At 36.4% G+C, this 17,913-nt stretch overlaps 2 protein-coding genes across 4 annotated transcripts; one reads left to right on the top strand and one right to left on the bottom strand.

Annotated features, from left to right (window-relative positions):
* Positions 1–916: 916 nt before the first annotated feature.
* On the top strand, positions 917–6,979 carry LOC115422296 (matrix metalloproteinase-19-like). The gene is made up of 9 exons (XM_030138538.1): positions 917–1,132; positions 1,415–1,503; positions 2,226–2,356; positions 2,463–2,675; positions 3,117–3,362; positions 4,382–4,474; positions 4,599–4,763; positions 5,865–5,992; positions 6,094–6,979. Exons 1-9 carry the CDS (start codon positions 1,040–1,042, stop codon positions 6,331–6,333), a joined length of 1,398 nt encoding a protein of 465 aa, XP_029994398.1. The 5' UTR covers positions 917–1,039; the 3' UTR covers positions 6,334–6,979.
* On the bottom strand, positions 6,392–13,873 carry LOC115422299 (transmembrane protein 198-like). 3 transcript variants are annotated; one of them, XM_030138542.1, is made up of 5 exons: positions 13,776–13,873; positions 12,457–12,742; positions 9,935–10,510; positions 9,703–9,830; positions 6,392–7,430 (listed from the first exon to the last, which is right to left on the bottom strand). In XM_030138542.1, exons 2-5 carry the CDS (start codon positions 12,602–12,604, stop codon positions 7,281–7,283), a joined length of 1,002 nt encoding a protein of 333 aa, XP_029994402.1. In that variant the 5' UTR covers positions 12,605–12,742; positions 13,776–13,873; the 3' UTR covers positions 6,392–7,280. The 3 variants fall into 3 exon arrangements, with proteins under 3 accessions (XP_029994402.1, XP_029994401.1, XP_029994403.1); XM_030138541.1 differs by having other exon boundaries at positions 13,716–13,854; XM_030138543.1 differs by lacking the exon at positions 13,776–13,873 and adding an exon at positions 13,210–13,300.
* Positions 13,874–17,913: the final 4,040 nt, after the last annotated feature.

Here is a 17,913-nt window from a genome sequence, read left to right on the forward strand (position 1 = left end):
TTAGTACTTGATTGCATAACCATTGTTTTTGATGACTTATGATAGTCTAATAATTTTTCCGTGACTGTAGACAGTGTATTACTATGTATGCCTTCTCCATTAAGCTAAATCTAAATACTGTGACCATTTTAGACTGAATAACAACATAAAGTAACTATTAATAGTGGGAAAGAAAAAGCCAAGAATGGCCAGTAGAATGTGATTGAAGTTTATTTCTAGCATTTTTTCCTCCTATTTGTCCACTCACTGACATTGGTCTAACAGGAAAAGAGGCGTACTCTGTCTCCATTCAGAAGACACAGTGGTTTTATGGAGGCGTTATTGTTTTGTTCTGAGTGGGATCTCACATTGTTAGTATTATAATTAACACTTGTCTTGCTGTGGAAGTGTGGTTAGTTGTTTTCTTCGTGGGGCTGTAACCATTAAGTAAAAGAATGTTCCAAGTTATATGAGATGCTGTTGCACAAGCATAAATTGTGGCAATATTTCCTGAACATCTGTCGCACCTCAATTTATGTTGTCTGGGAAATAATTTACTCACATTTACATATTGTAACTTGACTGAAAATAAAGGAAGTGGAGGTTTTATTAGTAAAATGACTCACCAGGTCAAATTCTCTGCTGATTGAACACTGTTAATAGAGAGCAAACATGAATCTACATGTAGATTAATCTGGATTTATTGTTTCTTTTGACATAGCAGACATCTCTTGGGGGTTATTTTTGCACACTTGGTGGCGTAACAGGGCGTGATCATGCCATTCGTGTCTGAAATATATATTGTTTTTTGTAGTCTGCACATCACATTCCGGATAAAGGTTTATTATGTGGTTTTGAGGCAGGTCCTGATGGTATAAAAACTACAGACACTGGCTGTAGCGCTGACACAGACAAACCAGAAGGACTAATTTGGATGGAAGAAGTGAAACCTTTAGCAATGCGTAGATTCAAAACCTGCTCAGTGGTTGAGAAGGCTGCCTTGGTGTGTTGGATCTAAGGTTTTATTTTTCAGTGATGGACAAAGACTCCAGCTTAAAGAATGGCTACTAGACTGGAGCTGATGGTGCTTCTTGTTTTGCTCAGAACAGCCTCTTCTGTTGCCCTGAGCAGAGAAGAGTTTACAGAAGCAGTGGTAGGAAAGTTCAGAAAATATGAAGTATTATTGTTAAGATTTTTTACCAAATTTACACCTCTGTCTCATTTATTGCTGAGAATCGTGGCTGGTAACACAATTTGTGATTATAATCTATTTATGCAAGGTGAATAGGTATGATGCACCATCTTAAAGATATTGTTATAAACAAGCTTTAACAGCATTCCAAATGGTTATGACATTTTTCAGTAGTTTGCATTTAAAAAAATGAAGAATGGTAGGGTTCAAATTTAAAATCTGTTAAAACCACTTTGTCTTCAGGCATATTTAAGGAAGTATGGCTACTTGCACATCCCGCTGGACAGTAATGGACAAAACCATCGACCTGAGGATATAGCAGAGGCTCTAAGGTGACTGTATTTCATCTTTTTTTCCTGTTTTGTTCTGTTTTAGGATTACTGAATGCTAAACATTTTTAGTGCTATAACTTTCTGTATCAATACCATTTCTCTAAACTTATTCCTGCTGCTGTACTCTCAGGTCATCTCATATATTACTTATAATTATTCCACCTCACTGTTCCAGACGTGACTGTGCTTTTGCACTTTTTAATCCAATCAGCAGAATCAGTTTTGTGTTTTAAAGGAGTGCTAAAAACTCACCTATACAGGAAGAATTTTTAAAATTAATTAAAAAAAAAAAAAAAAAATGTTTTGTTGTATTTGTTTAGGCTTCTGGGTTCTTTTTTTTTTTTTTTTTTTTTTTTTTTTTTACTTTTTATTATCAGTTATAGGTTTTTATTTCTATCTCTATCTCCATCTGTATCTTTATTTATGTTTTTATGTTACCATGCATAGTTTGTATGTACTTGGTTGGCTCTTTTTATGTTTTTAAGTGTGTTTGTGTGTATGTGTACTCGGACATATATTTTTCCTTCTCTTCTATTTAGATTTGTATATTGTTTAACTGCTGTAAACTCATGTAAAATTGTGTTGCCCTGTACTACATGTGTTTTGCTATGGCAATAAACCTATTCTATTCTATTCTATTCTATTCTATTCTATTCTATTCTATTCTATTCTATTCTATTCTATTCTATTCTATTTTGTGTTTTATATATTTCTTATGTCAGGATCTTTCAGAAGGCAACAAACCTGCAGATATCAGGAAAACTTGATTCATCTACTCTGACTATGATGAACAAACCCCGTTGTGGTTTAGAAGACTCATTCAGTAACACATCCCTCAGATATCGAATCATGAGTGAGTAAAGCTGTTTTACAAAAAAAAAGGTTACGTATACACTCCTCCGAATATTACTCAGTAAAGTTTTTTTTGAAAGGTTAAATCATTTTTTGTCCTCCTACAGGTTACTGGCGAAAAAAGATGCTGACCTATCGCATCTATAACTACGCCTCTGATCTGGGTCTAGGAAAAACCCGCACAGCCATCCAGAGTGGGTTTAAGTACTGGAGTGATGTGTCACCTTTAAGATTCAAAGAAGTGCATCGAGGAAAAGCAGACATCAAAATCTCCTTTCACAAGAAGGACAGGACATGTCCAGTCCCCTTTGATGGTCGAGGTAGGAGCAATTTACATCCATTTATGTATAAAAGGATGTTTGATCCCATTGACCCTGTGAATAGAGATGTAAATGCAACTAGCGCGTTGACCCATGGGGATCCACAGGTTCTAGATGTGGTAGTTTTTATGCTGTTGTGTATTTATGCATGCTGTACTGCATTTGTCCAGCAGTCACCGCCAAAGTGTTCTGGGTATAGCAATGTGATTGTAAGGCTATTGTATTCCAAAATTACTAATATCTCCCAAAATATTGGTCTTATCAACTTGCCATTTTCACTAGTCTGTTCCTTGACCAAAAATACCAACATATGCCGAACTGCAGCAGTCAGCTCTTTCTGGAGTTTGTGTGAAACCCGAGACACACATACACGCACACACACAGGGGCCACTTGGCTTTTATAATATGGATGTGTAGTAAAGACTCCTGCTCCATCTTCAGGTCATATATTGGCCCATGCTGATGCTCCTGAGTCCGGCATTGTGCATTTTGATGGGGATGAACTGTGGACAGAAGGCAAAAGCTCCGGCTCCAACCTGAGGATCGTGGCCGCTCATGAGATCGGCCACGCCCTCGGCCTGGGCCACTCCCAGTACTACAATGCACTGATGGGACCCGTGTACAACGGGTACCGCTCCAACTTCAAGCTCCATCCGGACGACATACAAGGAATCCAGGCTTTATATGGTCAGCAGAAGTACTTTCACTCAAGTACAAATATGAGATAGTCTACCTATGCTTTACTTCAGTATTAACATTTTAATACACTTTACCTCATCTGTGAGACAATAGGGTACTTTTTACTCACCTACATTTGACAGTTTCAGATTCTTTCTTCATTTTTCATCCCTTCCTTTTCCACTGAAAACCATGTATCTCTAAATGTGTCAATGTTTAGTGTTTTGATAAAAAAAAAAAAAAATTCTGCTCCTTCTTTAGTCAAATCAACTTAGATTTGCATTTGCTGCATTGCTATTGATTAATGAATAAGACGTATAAAGAACTTGAAATGAACTAACCTTAAACATCTACCGAAATAAATTGCGGCACTAACATTAATGCAACATTGACAAAAATCCAAAACATCATGTATAATAATGCAACTCTGACAGGAACCATTTTATTGTATAACGACAACTTTAACTTTTCATGTTTTAAGTATATTTTGCCAAAAATAATTGTATATTTAGTTAAGTCAGGTTATAAATACCTCTTTTACCACTGTGTGTGGTAAAGTGCAATATCCATGTGCAATTATAGTAAGAGTAAGAGTAAATTATAGTATAGTAAGTATAGTAAATAGTAATAATAATAGTAATTATGATATAGTAAAAGTAAAGTTTGTTTTTTTCTTGTTGTACACTGTTGCCCATACAGTTGGAATTAACTTGTTTTTAGACACATTCCTCTTTTTTTCCTATTTATACACATCAGTAATCACCTTTGACCTGGTGCAATGATTACATACAGTCCCAGTTAACTTTATCAAGAATAAATCACATTATCACATTCATTTAATGAGAGGAGGTAAATAAAAAATATTTTATTCCCGCTTTTTGGGCAACAGTATGACATTGTTCTCACTTTTTTAAAATGATTTATTCCTTTTACTTAGTGTTGCTTTATTTTTGTTATCCATTTTTGCTGCTGTTACATTTTTAAGTTTCTCTGTTGTGGGACTAATAAAGGATTATCTTATTATTCAGGAAAGCCTCCATCCAAAAGTGCCAGCCCTGCAGTGCCTGGAGGAAGTGGTGCTCCAGATCCCTGCAAAGCCACTCTAGATGCCACTATGTGGGGTAATTTGACTCCATGGAGATGTCAGAATGAACTCATCACAGAAAATAAAGACCAAATGTGTTTGGTGAAGTAACTCCCCTAAAGTGAGATGTTTCCACCTATATTTTCTCTGTGTTCTTGCAGGCCCTTCCCAGAAGACATATGTTTTCAGTGGTCAGTATGTGTGGACTCTGTCCAGCTCTGGCTACAACAGTCCAGTGCTGATATCTGCACTGTGGAAGGATCTGCCAGGGAGCCTCAGTGCAGCTGTTTACTCTCAACGGACCGGAAAGTCCTATTTTCTTAAAGGTAGATTCATTTGTTCCACCCGGTCACACTGTGGCACAATGCAGATTAAATACTGTACTACATAGACAGAGATACAGACACTTGGGTAAAGGTAGAAGTACTGATTTAACTTCTTTACTCAAGTAACAGAGAAAAAGGGAACACTCTCAAATGTAGAAAAGCAAAAAAAAAAAAAAAAATAGTTGAGTGAAAGACCAGCTGTTTCTGTTGAAAACTAACTGAGCCTTGTGTAATATTAATATAATGCAGACTATTGCACCACTTTAGGCTTAAATATGTAAATAATAAAAAATTACTTGCTTACATATAGTAAATCAGTTTGCAGTGTCAATAACAGAATTTAAAATGTTATGGTGCATTTATATGCTATCAGTTACCCTTTTTTGTGTCTATTTACGCTCTGGTTATAGTCCTACTTTCTTAAAGGTAGATTCATTTGTTCTACCCGTTCACACTGTGGCACAATGCAGATTAAATACTGTACTACATAGACAGAGACACAGACACTCTGGTAAAGGTACAAGTACTGATTTAACTTCTTTACTCAAGTAACAAAGAAAAAGGGAACACTCTCATATGTAGAAAAGCAAAAAAAGAAGTTGAGTGAAAGACCAGCTGTTTCTGTTGAAAACTACCTGAGCCTTGTGTAATATTAATACAATGTAGACTATTACACCACTTTAGACTTACATATGTAAATAATAAACATGACTTGCCTACAAAGAGTAAATCAGTTTGCAGTGTCAGTAACAGAAGTCAAAATGTTATGATGCATTTATATACTATCAGTTACCCTTTTTTGGTCTATTTGTGCTCTGGTTATATCCTTAATGTTGTTTCATCTTGTTACTTTAGGTTGAATCTGTCAACATGTTAGAATGTTGTGCAATGGTGCAACATACACATAATAATTCTCCTTAAACACATTAAAACTGAAGTACTTCTATACCAAATATTATGGAGAGAAAGTGTAGATGGTTGTGTTTAAACATAAGGAGTACAAGTCAAGCCTATCTGAGAACGAACAGTAAAAAGACATTTGTACTGTTTTCTGCTGATGATTACATTTCTGTGTTGTACTGAGTATTTTGTTTCTCACAGGAGACAAATTGTGGAGATACACAGGCTTCAGGCTGGACCACGGCTTCCCCAGGCGCTTGTCCAATATTCCAGCTAATATTGACTCAGCCTTTTACTTCAATAAGAACAAAAAAATCATCTTTTTCAAAGTAAGCTAAAACAATGAGAATCCCCTCCAGTTGTGTGTGGACATATGTTTTTGCTGAATATCTGCCGTAGCTGCCAGTGAATGATTTGCTCCTAATTTCAGGGCTCTGGATACTGGCAGTGGGATGAAATTGGACCAACAGACTTCAGCTCGTATCCAAAACCTATTGGGAAATTCATCCGCGGGGCACCGAGTGACAGTGATGCTGCACTAACATGGAAAAATGGTTACATATATTTGTTTAAAGGCACACAGTACTGGCGTGTAGACCAAAACCAGCAGTCAGTAGAGAAGGCCTATCCTCAGGACACCGCCTCACAATGGATGCAATGCGATAACTGAGCCACCAGGGGGAACCAGGGCTCTCTGAATCAAACATAACACAATGATGCAAAATGTTAAGAGTGATAGAAGCTTATTTATTTCAAACAGTTTAAAAATGATTACACCTTGTACAAATCTATTCTGCAGGGAAATATTTTGCACAATGAATTCAATTTAACGACAGAGTGAGAGAATACAGGATTATAATGTTTCAGTTTTGCGGCGGTGGGACAGTCATTGCAAAAATATCCAACTGTATCAGGCAAAAAGACCTTATTTTTGTGAGATTCAGTAGGATTTGATGTTATGGTTCACAGGTAAGGCATCTATGTTACATTCCTGGAATAATAATCATAAGTGCACATAAAGTTTGACATCAGTCTGTGTGGACTAATGAAGCACTAACAAAAACCCATATTTTACCCACTCAGGTGTTCCTGCATTTTATCTGACCTCCTCACAGCTTGTCAGTATTTGACTGACGTTTCTTATACTCTCCTGCACTCCTTAATAATTCATAATAACACCAGCACTCTGGCTACTTCAGCTAATTCCCACAGTGGCCCCAAACAAATTTAACCAGAGTAAAGGTCCATTGCCAGCCAGAGGAAGTAAAATCCACATGAGTGCAAGGGCCTATAAATATTGTTGTACCTTTAACACACAAAAAATGCAAACACACTGTAATATTAAGCTGTTCTGTTGTTGTAAAATTAGTCGTATATAATATAGTCACCTTTTTTCTTAAGTATATCCTGAATTTGTATTGCATATGATATTGTGAATTTCCTGTTACGCTGTCACATCTACACGTGTTTGAGATCTATGTATGAATCCAATAACATGGAGTCACTCCAAGATCATTGTAGTAGTATTTGCGTAATAAAAGGTTGCTATGCTATTGTGCCATTTTGAACAATTAAGGGGATGTTTAATTATCAGATACACAGTTCTCATTGATTCCTTCAGACTGTAAACACAGGCGAGGCAGCAGTCAGAGGCACCATGGAGCCCGTCTCAAAGTCATAGTCAATTAAAGTGTGTGTGATAGTGCTGATGCTGCTGGTGGACGAGCCTGTTCCCATCTGGCGCTCCTGAAGGCTCTGGAGATAACTCTGCAACGGCAAACAGGAGACAGACACATTTATATTGAATGTACTGAATCATCTACTGTAATTACTCAACATGAGGCATTTTCGCTTTTCTTGTACAGTCACGCACAGGAAATTAAAAAAAATACTAATTATCAAGGCTAGAATATTTAATGGCTTTTGAAGACATTAACACTGATGGCTGTTACGTTTTAATCTAAGATAGTAGTGCAAAGATTAACGAGTTAATTGATTAGCTGTCTAGTAACTAATAACTGGCAACAATTGATAATTAATTCATTGGTTTGGAACATGTCTAAATGGTTCTTTTTATCCTCAGTGGGTCTGTAAGGTGACATTTAATACACATAAACTATAAGTAATATGAGTTATGTTGTATTTGAATTATTCATGCTATTACATCAGTCCTTGAATATGTGTTTGTCTTTTAAAGAAATTCAAACCAACGGGCTGTGATGTTTTAATCTATGATAGAAGTGTGAAGATTAATCAGTCGATAAATTGGTTTTCAACTGATAATTGGCAACTGTTTTGATAATTCATTGATTGGAAAAACATTCAAATGGTTTCTTTTCTCCTCAGTGGCTCTATAGAGTGAGATTTAATATGTATTAACTTTAAGTAATGTACTTACTTACATTGTATTTGAATTATTCATGCAATTATATCAGGGCCAGAATAAGCACTTGTCTTTAAAATACATTAAAAGGTATTGGTTGGAACATTTTAGTCTAAACTAAAGGTACAAAAAAATAATGAATTAATTGATAAGTTGTCAACTAATAATAAGTTGGCAACTACTGATAACTGATTCATCAATTTGTAAAAGTCAGAGTTGTTTCTTCTCTTCTAAATGGCACTGTAAGGTGAGATTTAATATGTGCAAGTAATGCAAGGAGTTATATTGTATTTTAATTATTCATGCTATTATAGTCATTATTATGAATTGGAACATTCAAAAACTGCAGTAGAAGTGAGAGGTAAGCCCTAAAAAAAGGATTTGATTGAACAGAAAGGGGCACTACAATTGAAATGACATTATAAGTGTATAAAGTGGAGTCTGCTTTTGCAGTGCTGGGTTTTTATCCACTCATTCAGTTATGTTGCACATCACATACCCCATATTTCTGTACGTATTTAATATCAACTTAGTCTTAATTATTCCCCAAACTATCACCTGACTGACCACAGCCTGTAACCATCACTATGTCAAATCATTACTTGGCACACTATAGCATCTTTTATGTTATGTGTCCCTTATGCAGCCCCAGAGTCTGCATTAAAGACTGTAACAGAGGCACATAAAATATAACCAAGTAACAACAACAACAATATGTTCCAGACAAATGAAACAAGTGTAAAGAAAGAAAAGACTTTTTTTTTTTTTTGGGGGGGGGGGGGGTGTTCAAGAATAAAGAATTTTGATAGGAAGTTGTTTTAGTATTTCAACCAATTCTGTTACTTCATATTGTTGTGGAACCTCAACTGTTTGTCCTTGGTTTCTATCCTAATAGACATAGAGAACAGATCTTTATAAACATGTGTTTTTATAAGCTAAGAGTAATACATGTAAATGTTCAGGTTGACCAAGTATTAGACGATGGCGTAAAGAAGTGTCCCTGTGTTTACCTTTGGAAAAGTTTATGTAACTCAAGAAGAGACGAGAAAGATTTAAAAGTATTCGAGGTCCATTTCTAAGCTATTTAGGGACAAAGATCTTTCATAAATGTTAGATGTGGGTGGATAAGGGTGTTTTTTCTTTTCTTTCTTGCTCTTCCTTTTATCTTTTTGCAACACTCATGTCATGAACTGATAAATGTTAGATACTGTTAATGTGATGTGTATTTATAAGTGCATAATGTGCCTTCTTTAATACTATAGAAGTGTGTAGCATAAGTTCACACCTTGATAATTATAATTTTTTTTTGCCATTTGTCATTTTTATCATGTAATGAATTATATGCTTTACTAATTTATCTATGTATATGTTTTCTTTGTAAGTATATTGTTAATTTTAACTCAATTTTCAATTACTTGTTGAAAACTCAATAAACATGTTGTCGAAAAAAGAACAACAACAAAAAAAAACCTTAGTGGTAGAACAGTAAATTGAATATCTTTGGGTTATTGGGTTATACGAGACATTTGAGGGCATTATCTTTCACCATTTACTGTGATGTTATAGTCCAAATATTCAATTTATCCAGAAAATATTTTACAGATTGAGCTACAGTAAAAGTAATCATTTTTTATGGCTCTAATCTGAACCACTGACCGGTGCTAAGACGTCTCCTGCGTAGCGTTTCAGGATCGGAGGCCTGCGTTGGCGATAAGTATGAGGTCTTCCCCTTGGCTCTCTGTAATTGTGCTTTTTGCTGTGTTTCTTGTGCTTTTTGTGTCCAGCTGGAAATCATCCAAAAACAGAGGCAAAAACACAAAGGAGTTATTTGCTTTTAGGGGTATATCTAACATGAAAACAGTGCAAAAGCACCCCAGCAGTAACTCACCATCTGTGTGTGATACTCCACTGGCGGTGAACTTCCACTGCACTATCACACCTATCAAACTCAGAACAGGGCAGATCCCTGTGGTCGCCCAGTTAAACCAGCACAGAGGGCGAAGGTCAGCCTGACAAAGCATATCGTACACCTGATCCAGCAGAGCAAATGTGCCTATCATGTAATCCACACACAGCATCACAGTGGTTGCTCCGAACACAGATGTGTAGATGATGGTGAACAGTTTCTGCCACTGAAGGGTGAAAACAGCAGTGAGGACGCTGGCAGCCAGAACAGCACCGAGTGGGGCCCACACTGGAGTAAGGCTGTGAAACTGTCCCATAATAACAAGGATGGAGACGCAGAACAGGCAACCCAGCTGTAAACCAGAAAAGATGAGTCCCATAGTGGACACCAGCATGGTCATTAGTCCACAGAGCACACCCACGCCCAGGCCGATGCCTGCCTTGGTCTCCACACTCAGCTGAGAGTCCAACACAGGCTCCTTGTTGTACAAAAGAAGAACAGCCGCTGATCCAAACATGAAGCCAGAAAAGAACATGACCATCTTAAAGCAGCGGTATCCTAAGAGGTGAATAAGATTAGAAATGTGGTTAAATGTGTCTCAAATCCAAAATTAATTCAAGGTTATTAGACATTACAAACAATGTAAATTTATGCCCATTGTGACATTTTACACCTTTTACAACCTTTTAACATACATGGGTCAGTACAAGGAACAGCAATCAGCTATAGAGAAAACATTTGAACTGAATAAACAAATAATAAAACATAAAAAAGAAGTCTAATGAAAATATCACTAATAATTACAATCACAACTAACTGTGTTTAGTAGTTGGACAACATAGGTGAGGAAATGACTTTGAGAAAGACTTTGAGAAAAAGGATGAACCAATACATGTAATTAAAGCTCGAGTTAGACAGCAGTATTCATTTGGGCAGAAATTCCATGATAACCTTTAAGTATATTGCCACCGTTCTTTTAACTGGTAAATTGCTCAATACAGTCCGGCTTTTTTTTTTTTTTTTTTTTTTTTGTACCCAGGCCAGGCATTTATGAATAAAATCTTTTTAAAAAGAGGTTAAAAATCCAACCTTTTCATTGTTTTACAGATGTGTGTTTTGTTGTGTTCCATGGGGACTTTTGTCTGCAGTACCTCAAATGGCCACTGGGGGAGATCATTCCATTCACAGGTGTTTTATCACATTTGTCAGAGCACAACATGGCTGCTCCTCTAACCAGGACATTCTAGCTTGTTTTTATGGCCATCATCCATCTTTACATTCAGTTTATCTTTAGGACCAAGAAGAGGAAGGGTGTGTATTTTCAGATCCAATGAATAATTATTTTCTTTTCCTGATTTCTGCCTGTTAAGGTTTTACATGTGATCATTTCAACTACAATAGATAGATAGATAGATAGATAGATAGATAGATAGATAGATAGATAGATAGATAGATAGATAGATAGATAGATACTTTATTAACCCCGAGGGAAATTCAACAATTCAAGAGCCTATGATATGAATATCTACAGAACACTCAGGACTTGTGTGTCCTACTGTGAGGAGACAGATTTTGACGATACATTTGTATTAAACATGAGCCTGAAGCTTTTAGTCCAACAGTCCTCACAGGCCCCTACACGTCATCACTGCAGCCGCTCACACTGTGACGGCACTGAGATCCAGAATCACAGTGATAAAAGCACTGACTGCATGATCCTGTCGATGTTGATGCTTTGTTGACATATGCATGAAAATCACTAAGTTTAATTTTTTTCTTCTATCATGAATAAATCAACATTCTGACACCCTTTATATCAAATTAGATTACATAACACAAGTAAAACAGCTGTTTTCCTTCAAATAATTGCACATATTCAATTCCTTGCAAAGGATTCAAGGCTAATTTATTCTGTACGAGCATTTGGAAACATAGACTTTGACAACCTGTCTGTGTGTTTGCATAATGTCACATGTTTTAAAGAGCAGGTCGATGGGCCTCTTAATCAATGTCACAGTTTGTTTTCATTGGATTTGTGTCTGCATGTGTTCATAGAATAAAGGTATGTTAAATTCCATACTGCTTTTTTTTCCACAAGTGTTACCTGGCATGAGTTCAACAGCAGCTCTATCATCTGGATTATAGAAGTTTTACACAACTATACAAAATCACTGTTGAATTGGGCATGAATATTTGTTGGTTTCAGACAGTTGAAACCAGTGAGATGTCGGCCCTAACAGGTGGTGTTTTATATACGCTGCCTCTGTCAAAATCAGACAAGGAATCTCCATCTGCCTACTCCTGCTCTGGGCTTATCCAACCTTAAACCCTGGCATCTTCCAGACACCTGCCACTGTGGGTTTAAAGCATCAGGTGAGCTAATAAAATACTCTGACTATATAACAACTCTGTGCTCAGGGAAAATGAAAAAGAGTGCATTGTTTAAGAACTTCTGTCACATTATGTTCATTTAACCTCTTATGTCAGTGGTGGTAAATACATACCAAAAAAGCAGTAGATGAGTCCAAATGAAAGGCACACAGAGCAGACAATAGATGGGATGACTTCATACTTAATATTAATCTCAAGTGTGCATATGTCCACTTCAGCAAAGCCAGGCTCCTCAGTCGCATAAAGTGAAGTGACTGCCATCTTAGAGGATTATTACTGTAACTGTGAATCCGCTTTGTTCATTGAAGGGTAGAAGCAGGAAAGTCCTGCATGTGGCGTCCAGGGAAAGAGGAAGCTCCTGAATGAAGAATGAACACTGAACTGTTTCCTGCTCTGCACCTGTAAACAGAGAAGAGTGTCATCATCTCCACTAATGCAGCTTTTCCTGTCTGATATCTTAACTTATGTATCACCATGAGGACAAATGTGCAAAAAGAAAAAAAAAAAAAAAGACTTTGATTTTATTTGGCACATTCCATTTCTCAAAAATACACTTGTTGGAATAAGTGTGTGAGAGGATGTCGCTGTAGTTCCCAGCTCAGGAACCAGAGAGGGACACGGGGGATCCCCTTTGAGTTTAACGTTCCTTTTTCCTGGTTCTTTTGTTCAAGAACAGGATGCAGATGGGGAAATGACCTGGTGGCTTGGTGCCATTGTCATACACACTTATTGTTCTGGACATGGTGGTTATGGACCCTGTTTACAGAGCAATTCAATGAAAACAAGCACCTGGCAAATAACAGGACATTCTAATGCCTATTGAGGAACAAAACACCTGAAATAAGTCAATATAAAGCATGTTTTACCTTAACCAAAGTGGAAAAAACCAGCTAAAAAAGACATATCACACATTTACTTTCTTCTTTTGTCTCATCTTCTACTGTCTAGCTTCACTGTATTAATGTAAGACCTTATAAGCTGTTCAGGCAGATCCCACAGTGTGCAAATGGACTTAGAGGAGCTTTAGCAGGTGGGTGATCCTGCTGCCTGTTTATATCAGCTCCATGTCCTATCACAGAGGTGAGTGTCTAAGTACTGACAAACAAACTCACACTTTCTAATGGGAATCTGTTAAATAAAAAAAAAACAGGATGTTCTACAGAGGATGAAAAACAACCAAAGTAATTCCACTTTTAATTGGTTTATTATGCTGTTATGTTGTTTAAAAAATAATAAAAAAAAGATTATTTCATCTTATTTACATTTATATTACTGTCTGCAAAATCAGTGATTTCTTTGCAATGTGCAATCATAGCAATCATTTCAAAACATAATAACTTAATATAATGAAAAAGTAGTTACTGTTGCCTACCTGGAATGAGACATATCTTCACAGACTAAAAGTGAGTTGTTTCATGGAAGGAGAACTCACTTCGTTGGAGTCTAATTTGTTAGCTGTCAGGAGTTGGTCTGTACGACAGTGTTGTTTCCTCTGAGAGCTGTGGGTGCGACTCAGCGTCCGATGCACTAAGTTGTTCATCTGTGCTCATGTGAACAGCTGACGCCTGACTCTGAGGGAGAGGCCATCTGCCCCCAGCGACAGGACGAGGCTGCTGCCAAGTCCAAGGCTGAGCCAGCTGAGAGTCCACTCTACCACAGCCTGGACTTCAGCCCCATGTTGTCACATGTGAGCTTACTTCTCTCTGGACGCTTTTCATTAATGTGGTAGCGGCATATTGCTTTGGACCCTGATTTAAATGTTTTTGCACATGGGAGTCTCCAAAAGAATCTTGTTTAATCCCTTCATTTATGTGTTGTATTTTTTTTGTATTTGTGTTGTGTGTTTAGTAGCAGTAAGATGTAGATCATGTACACTGTTGGCCATAAAATTGGAATAATTTTGTTTTTTATTCCTCTTTATACACATCGGTAATCACTGTTGACCAGGTACAATGATTACATACACAGAGTCCCAAATACACTTTATCTATCAAGAAAAAAATCACATTATCATAATTATTACATGAGAAAAGAAGAGATATTTTATTCCAATTTAATGGGCAACAGTGCATAAGTTGAGTGTTTCCTCAATGTCTCATGTTTTTTTTTTTAATTTCACAGATCATTTAACCCATAAAGACCCACTGCTACGTTCGTGACACTTCCAAAATATTTTTTTCTCTATATTTAACCTTTCTTAAGTGATTTGTCAACATTTATTATAAAATATCCTCTGTATTTTGTGGTTTTTCAGTGTAAATCCAGTATTTTCAAAAATTTACATCACTGATCATATAGATGTTCATTAAAACTCAGATTAAAGTTGAGGGTAATTATATTAGAAACAGGAAAAACTCAAGAAAATGTTATTTTTTCAGCAAAGATATCAATAACTTAACATAAAACAAAAAAAAACAAAAAAAAAAAAGAATCTCCATCCGCTGTCATTAATCCAACTCCATGGGTAATACTGGTGAATTAATGTTGTAGAAGATGATGTGTTTCCATGTTCACTACGGAGCCTCCGAACGTCCATATCTGATAACCATGAAAAGATGACAAACTGTAATGTACATCAATTATTTACATGTATTGATAGAATTAGTGGATCAGAAATTATTAAACATCTTAGATCAATAGATTTTTTTGGTTGCCAGTGAAGGTTGGGGTCTTTATGACTGAATATATGAGGCTACCACCTGCTAACTCCTGAGGCAGGACAGGGACATGACGTTGTAGATATGTTGAGGAGGGCACAAATTTGCGTGGCAAGGAACAGGGCGCATGTGGAAGGCCAAACGTGCTGGAATCCTTCAACTAACAGAAGTGTACTCCTTCAATTAAAATCCTGAAGTGTAAAACCCAAATCTTGACTCACTGAGCAAATTTTGCCATCCATTTTCAGTTTCTCACCGATGTGTGAAACCTTTATATCGATGATAGGGGGTTAACATATACTTGTTTTTTTTCCTGTTTTATATATGCAAGTAAAAGACCAATGGAACTTGTCATCCATGGCGACAGATCTCATATTAAGCCTTACACTTCCATGCACAAAAGACTTTTATTTTGCACAATTCAAATTAGTGTTGTTGACTGAAGCTTGAAAACTGATTCAGAACACTGGTGTCAATCAAGGGACAATTACATGGTCAATAAACACATATGTCCACAGAATCTACTTTTTTTCTGATACACCCTGAATATTTTGCATTAAACACAGATCCACTGAAATGGAAGAAGCCCAAAAGTAGACATTTTACAGATCATCTAAGTTCTCCTCCAGGTTAAGAATCTTAATCCATAAAGACCCAAACAGCCATCAGAGACCAAAAGCATCTACTGATGTAAATGTTTAACACCTGTTGTACCATTAATCCTATCAATATACGGAAATAATTGGTGTAAAATGCAGTTTGTCATCTTTTCATGGACATCATAAATGACCCATTTTGATGTTCAGTGTCTCCGTAGTGAACATGGAAACACTGTCATCGTCTACAACATTGATTCACCAGTAAAACCAAGATAATTTCATAAATGACAGTGGATGGAGACACTTAGTTTATGTTCAGTTAATGATATATTTTGTTGAAAAAGTCACTTTTTCTTCAGTTTTCTTTGAAATATTAACCCTCAATAACCCTGAGCTTTTATGACCATCTACATCAGGGGTGTTAAACTCATTTTAGTTCAAGGGCCACATTCAGCTAAATCAGATCTGCAGTGGGCTGAACCAGTAAAATAATAACATAATAATATATAAATAATGTCAACTCCAAACTTTTCTCTACATTTCAGAGCGAAAAAAGTTAATTTACATTATGTGAAAAGGTTTACATCTACAAACTATCCTTTAAAACAATGTGAGTAACATTAACAAACTGAAAAAAATAAGTGTAATTTTAAAAATATTCTGCCTTAGTTTATCATTTACACATTTACATTATAATATAAAAAATACACACAACATTTAGTAACAGGCAGAATATTTTTAAAATTGTACTTACTTCTCTTAAGACATTTCAAGTTGTTCATATTTTTTCAGGTTATTCACATTTTTTGCAAAATTATACTTTGTTTTAGTGTAAATACATGAAAATATTTACATTTACTCAGAGAAAAATTTGGAGTTGTCATTATTTATATGTTACTATGATAGTATTTTACTGGTCTGACCCACTGGAGATTGAATTAGTCTGAATGTGGAACCTGAACTAAAAGGATTGTTAATGTCTTAATGTAATTTTTGCATTTCACTAATTCATCCTAAAGGCTGGACTGGACCCTTTGGCGGGCTGGATTTGGCCCCCGGGCCACATGTTTGACACCTGTGATCTACATGATCAGTGAATGAAATATAGAAAAATACCTGATTTTCACTCAAAAAAAAGGTAAAATACAGTAGATAATATTATAATAAATGGTTATAACTCACTTAAGAAAGAAGAAGAGAGAGAATAGTAATAATTTGGGAACTGCTACAAAACTAGCACTGAGTCTTTATAGGTTAATCCCTGATTTGGACACATTTATTCTATGATTGTTTTCACCTGCATGATGGTATAAAAAAACATATTCAACAGTGTTTACAAACCAGAGCTTGGTTTGTCTTTTGAAGGGATATTAACTCTGTCTACAGTCAGACATTACTCAGTGATGCACTTGCTCTAAAATGGGGGATAAGAGGATGTCCATGTGTGAGCCACTGCGACAGACTCTGTGAACAGCCACCCACTCCTTCTATAGATACAAAATCAAAATATCATTTCCTGTGTGGGGAGAGATTAGTCCAACAGTGTTTGGTGAGAGGGGTTTGACACACTGCTGTACCCTGCAGCCCATATTCAACATGATAATCTGTTATTTTCCAAACACTTATGCCTGGAATACTTAAAATGTGAGTAAGGATTCTCAGCTTTGGCCTCATGATTTCCACCCATATCGCCTCCAAACATGATAATAGGAGACACTGCAGTATATATTTAAGAAACAATTACAGGAGACAATTTAAAATGATGTTTCCTGCTTTAGTTGGGAATAAAACAGCTTTTGATCAGAGCCTTAAATGTGTTGTCAGTCAAGACTAATTGACCTCACTTCCTGTCACCATTTGAAGTATGGTTGAATTACAAAAAGCAAATTAATGACGGTAGCTGATTGTCATATAACTGCAGGGCAGTGAGCTGCAATAAGGTCAGCAGATCCAGCAAAATGGAGCCTGTCTGGCAGAATTAAATGCCTCTAGTGACGGCTGTAATGAAGACTGTCTCATCCTTGTGTCCTTTCATCAGTCACGTCTTTCTTTTGTCCACTTCAGTTCATCAGAGTTGGCAGCTGACTGAAAACTGAACAAAGCCATGTGAGACGAATGACCAGAGGCATGTTTAATTTATTTTAAAGCAGTATTGTGTAAAGGTTTTTATCGAAATGATGTGAAGTGTGTGTGTTGTTGCCATGTTTTATGTTCGTCTTTCGCTCCATTTGCTGCCTTTTTTTCATTCCAAATCGTCCATTTCTTTCTGTTTTCCTTAACCTGTTTCTTAATGTCTCAATCTCCTCCCAAAGGA

Source organism: Sphaeramia orbicularis, chromosome 7 (assembly GCF_902148855.1).
Source record: "Sphaeramia orbicularis chromosome 7, fSphaOr1.1, whole genome shotgun sequence".
NCBI lineage: Eukaryota > Metazoa > Chordata > Actinopteri > Kurtiformes > Apogonidae > Sphaeramia > Sphaeramia orbicularis.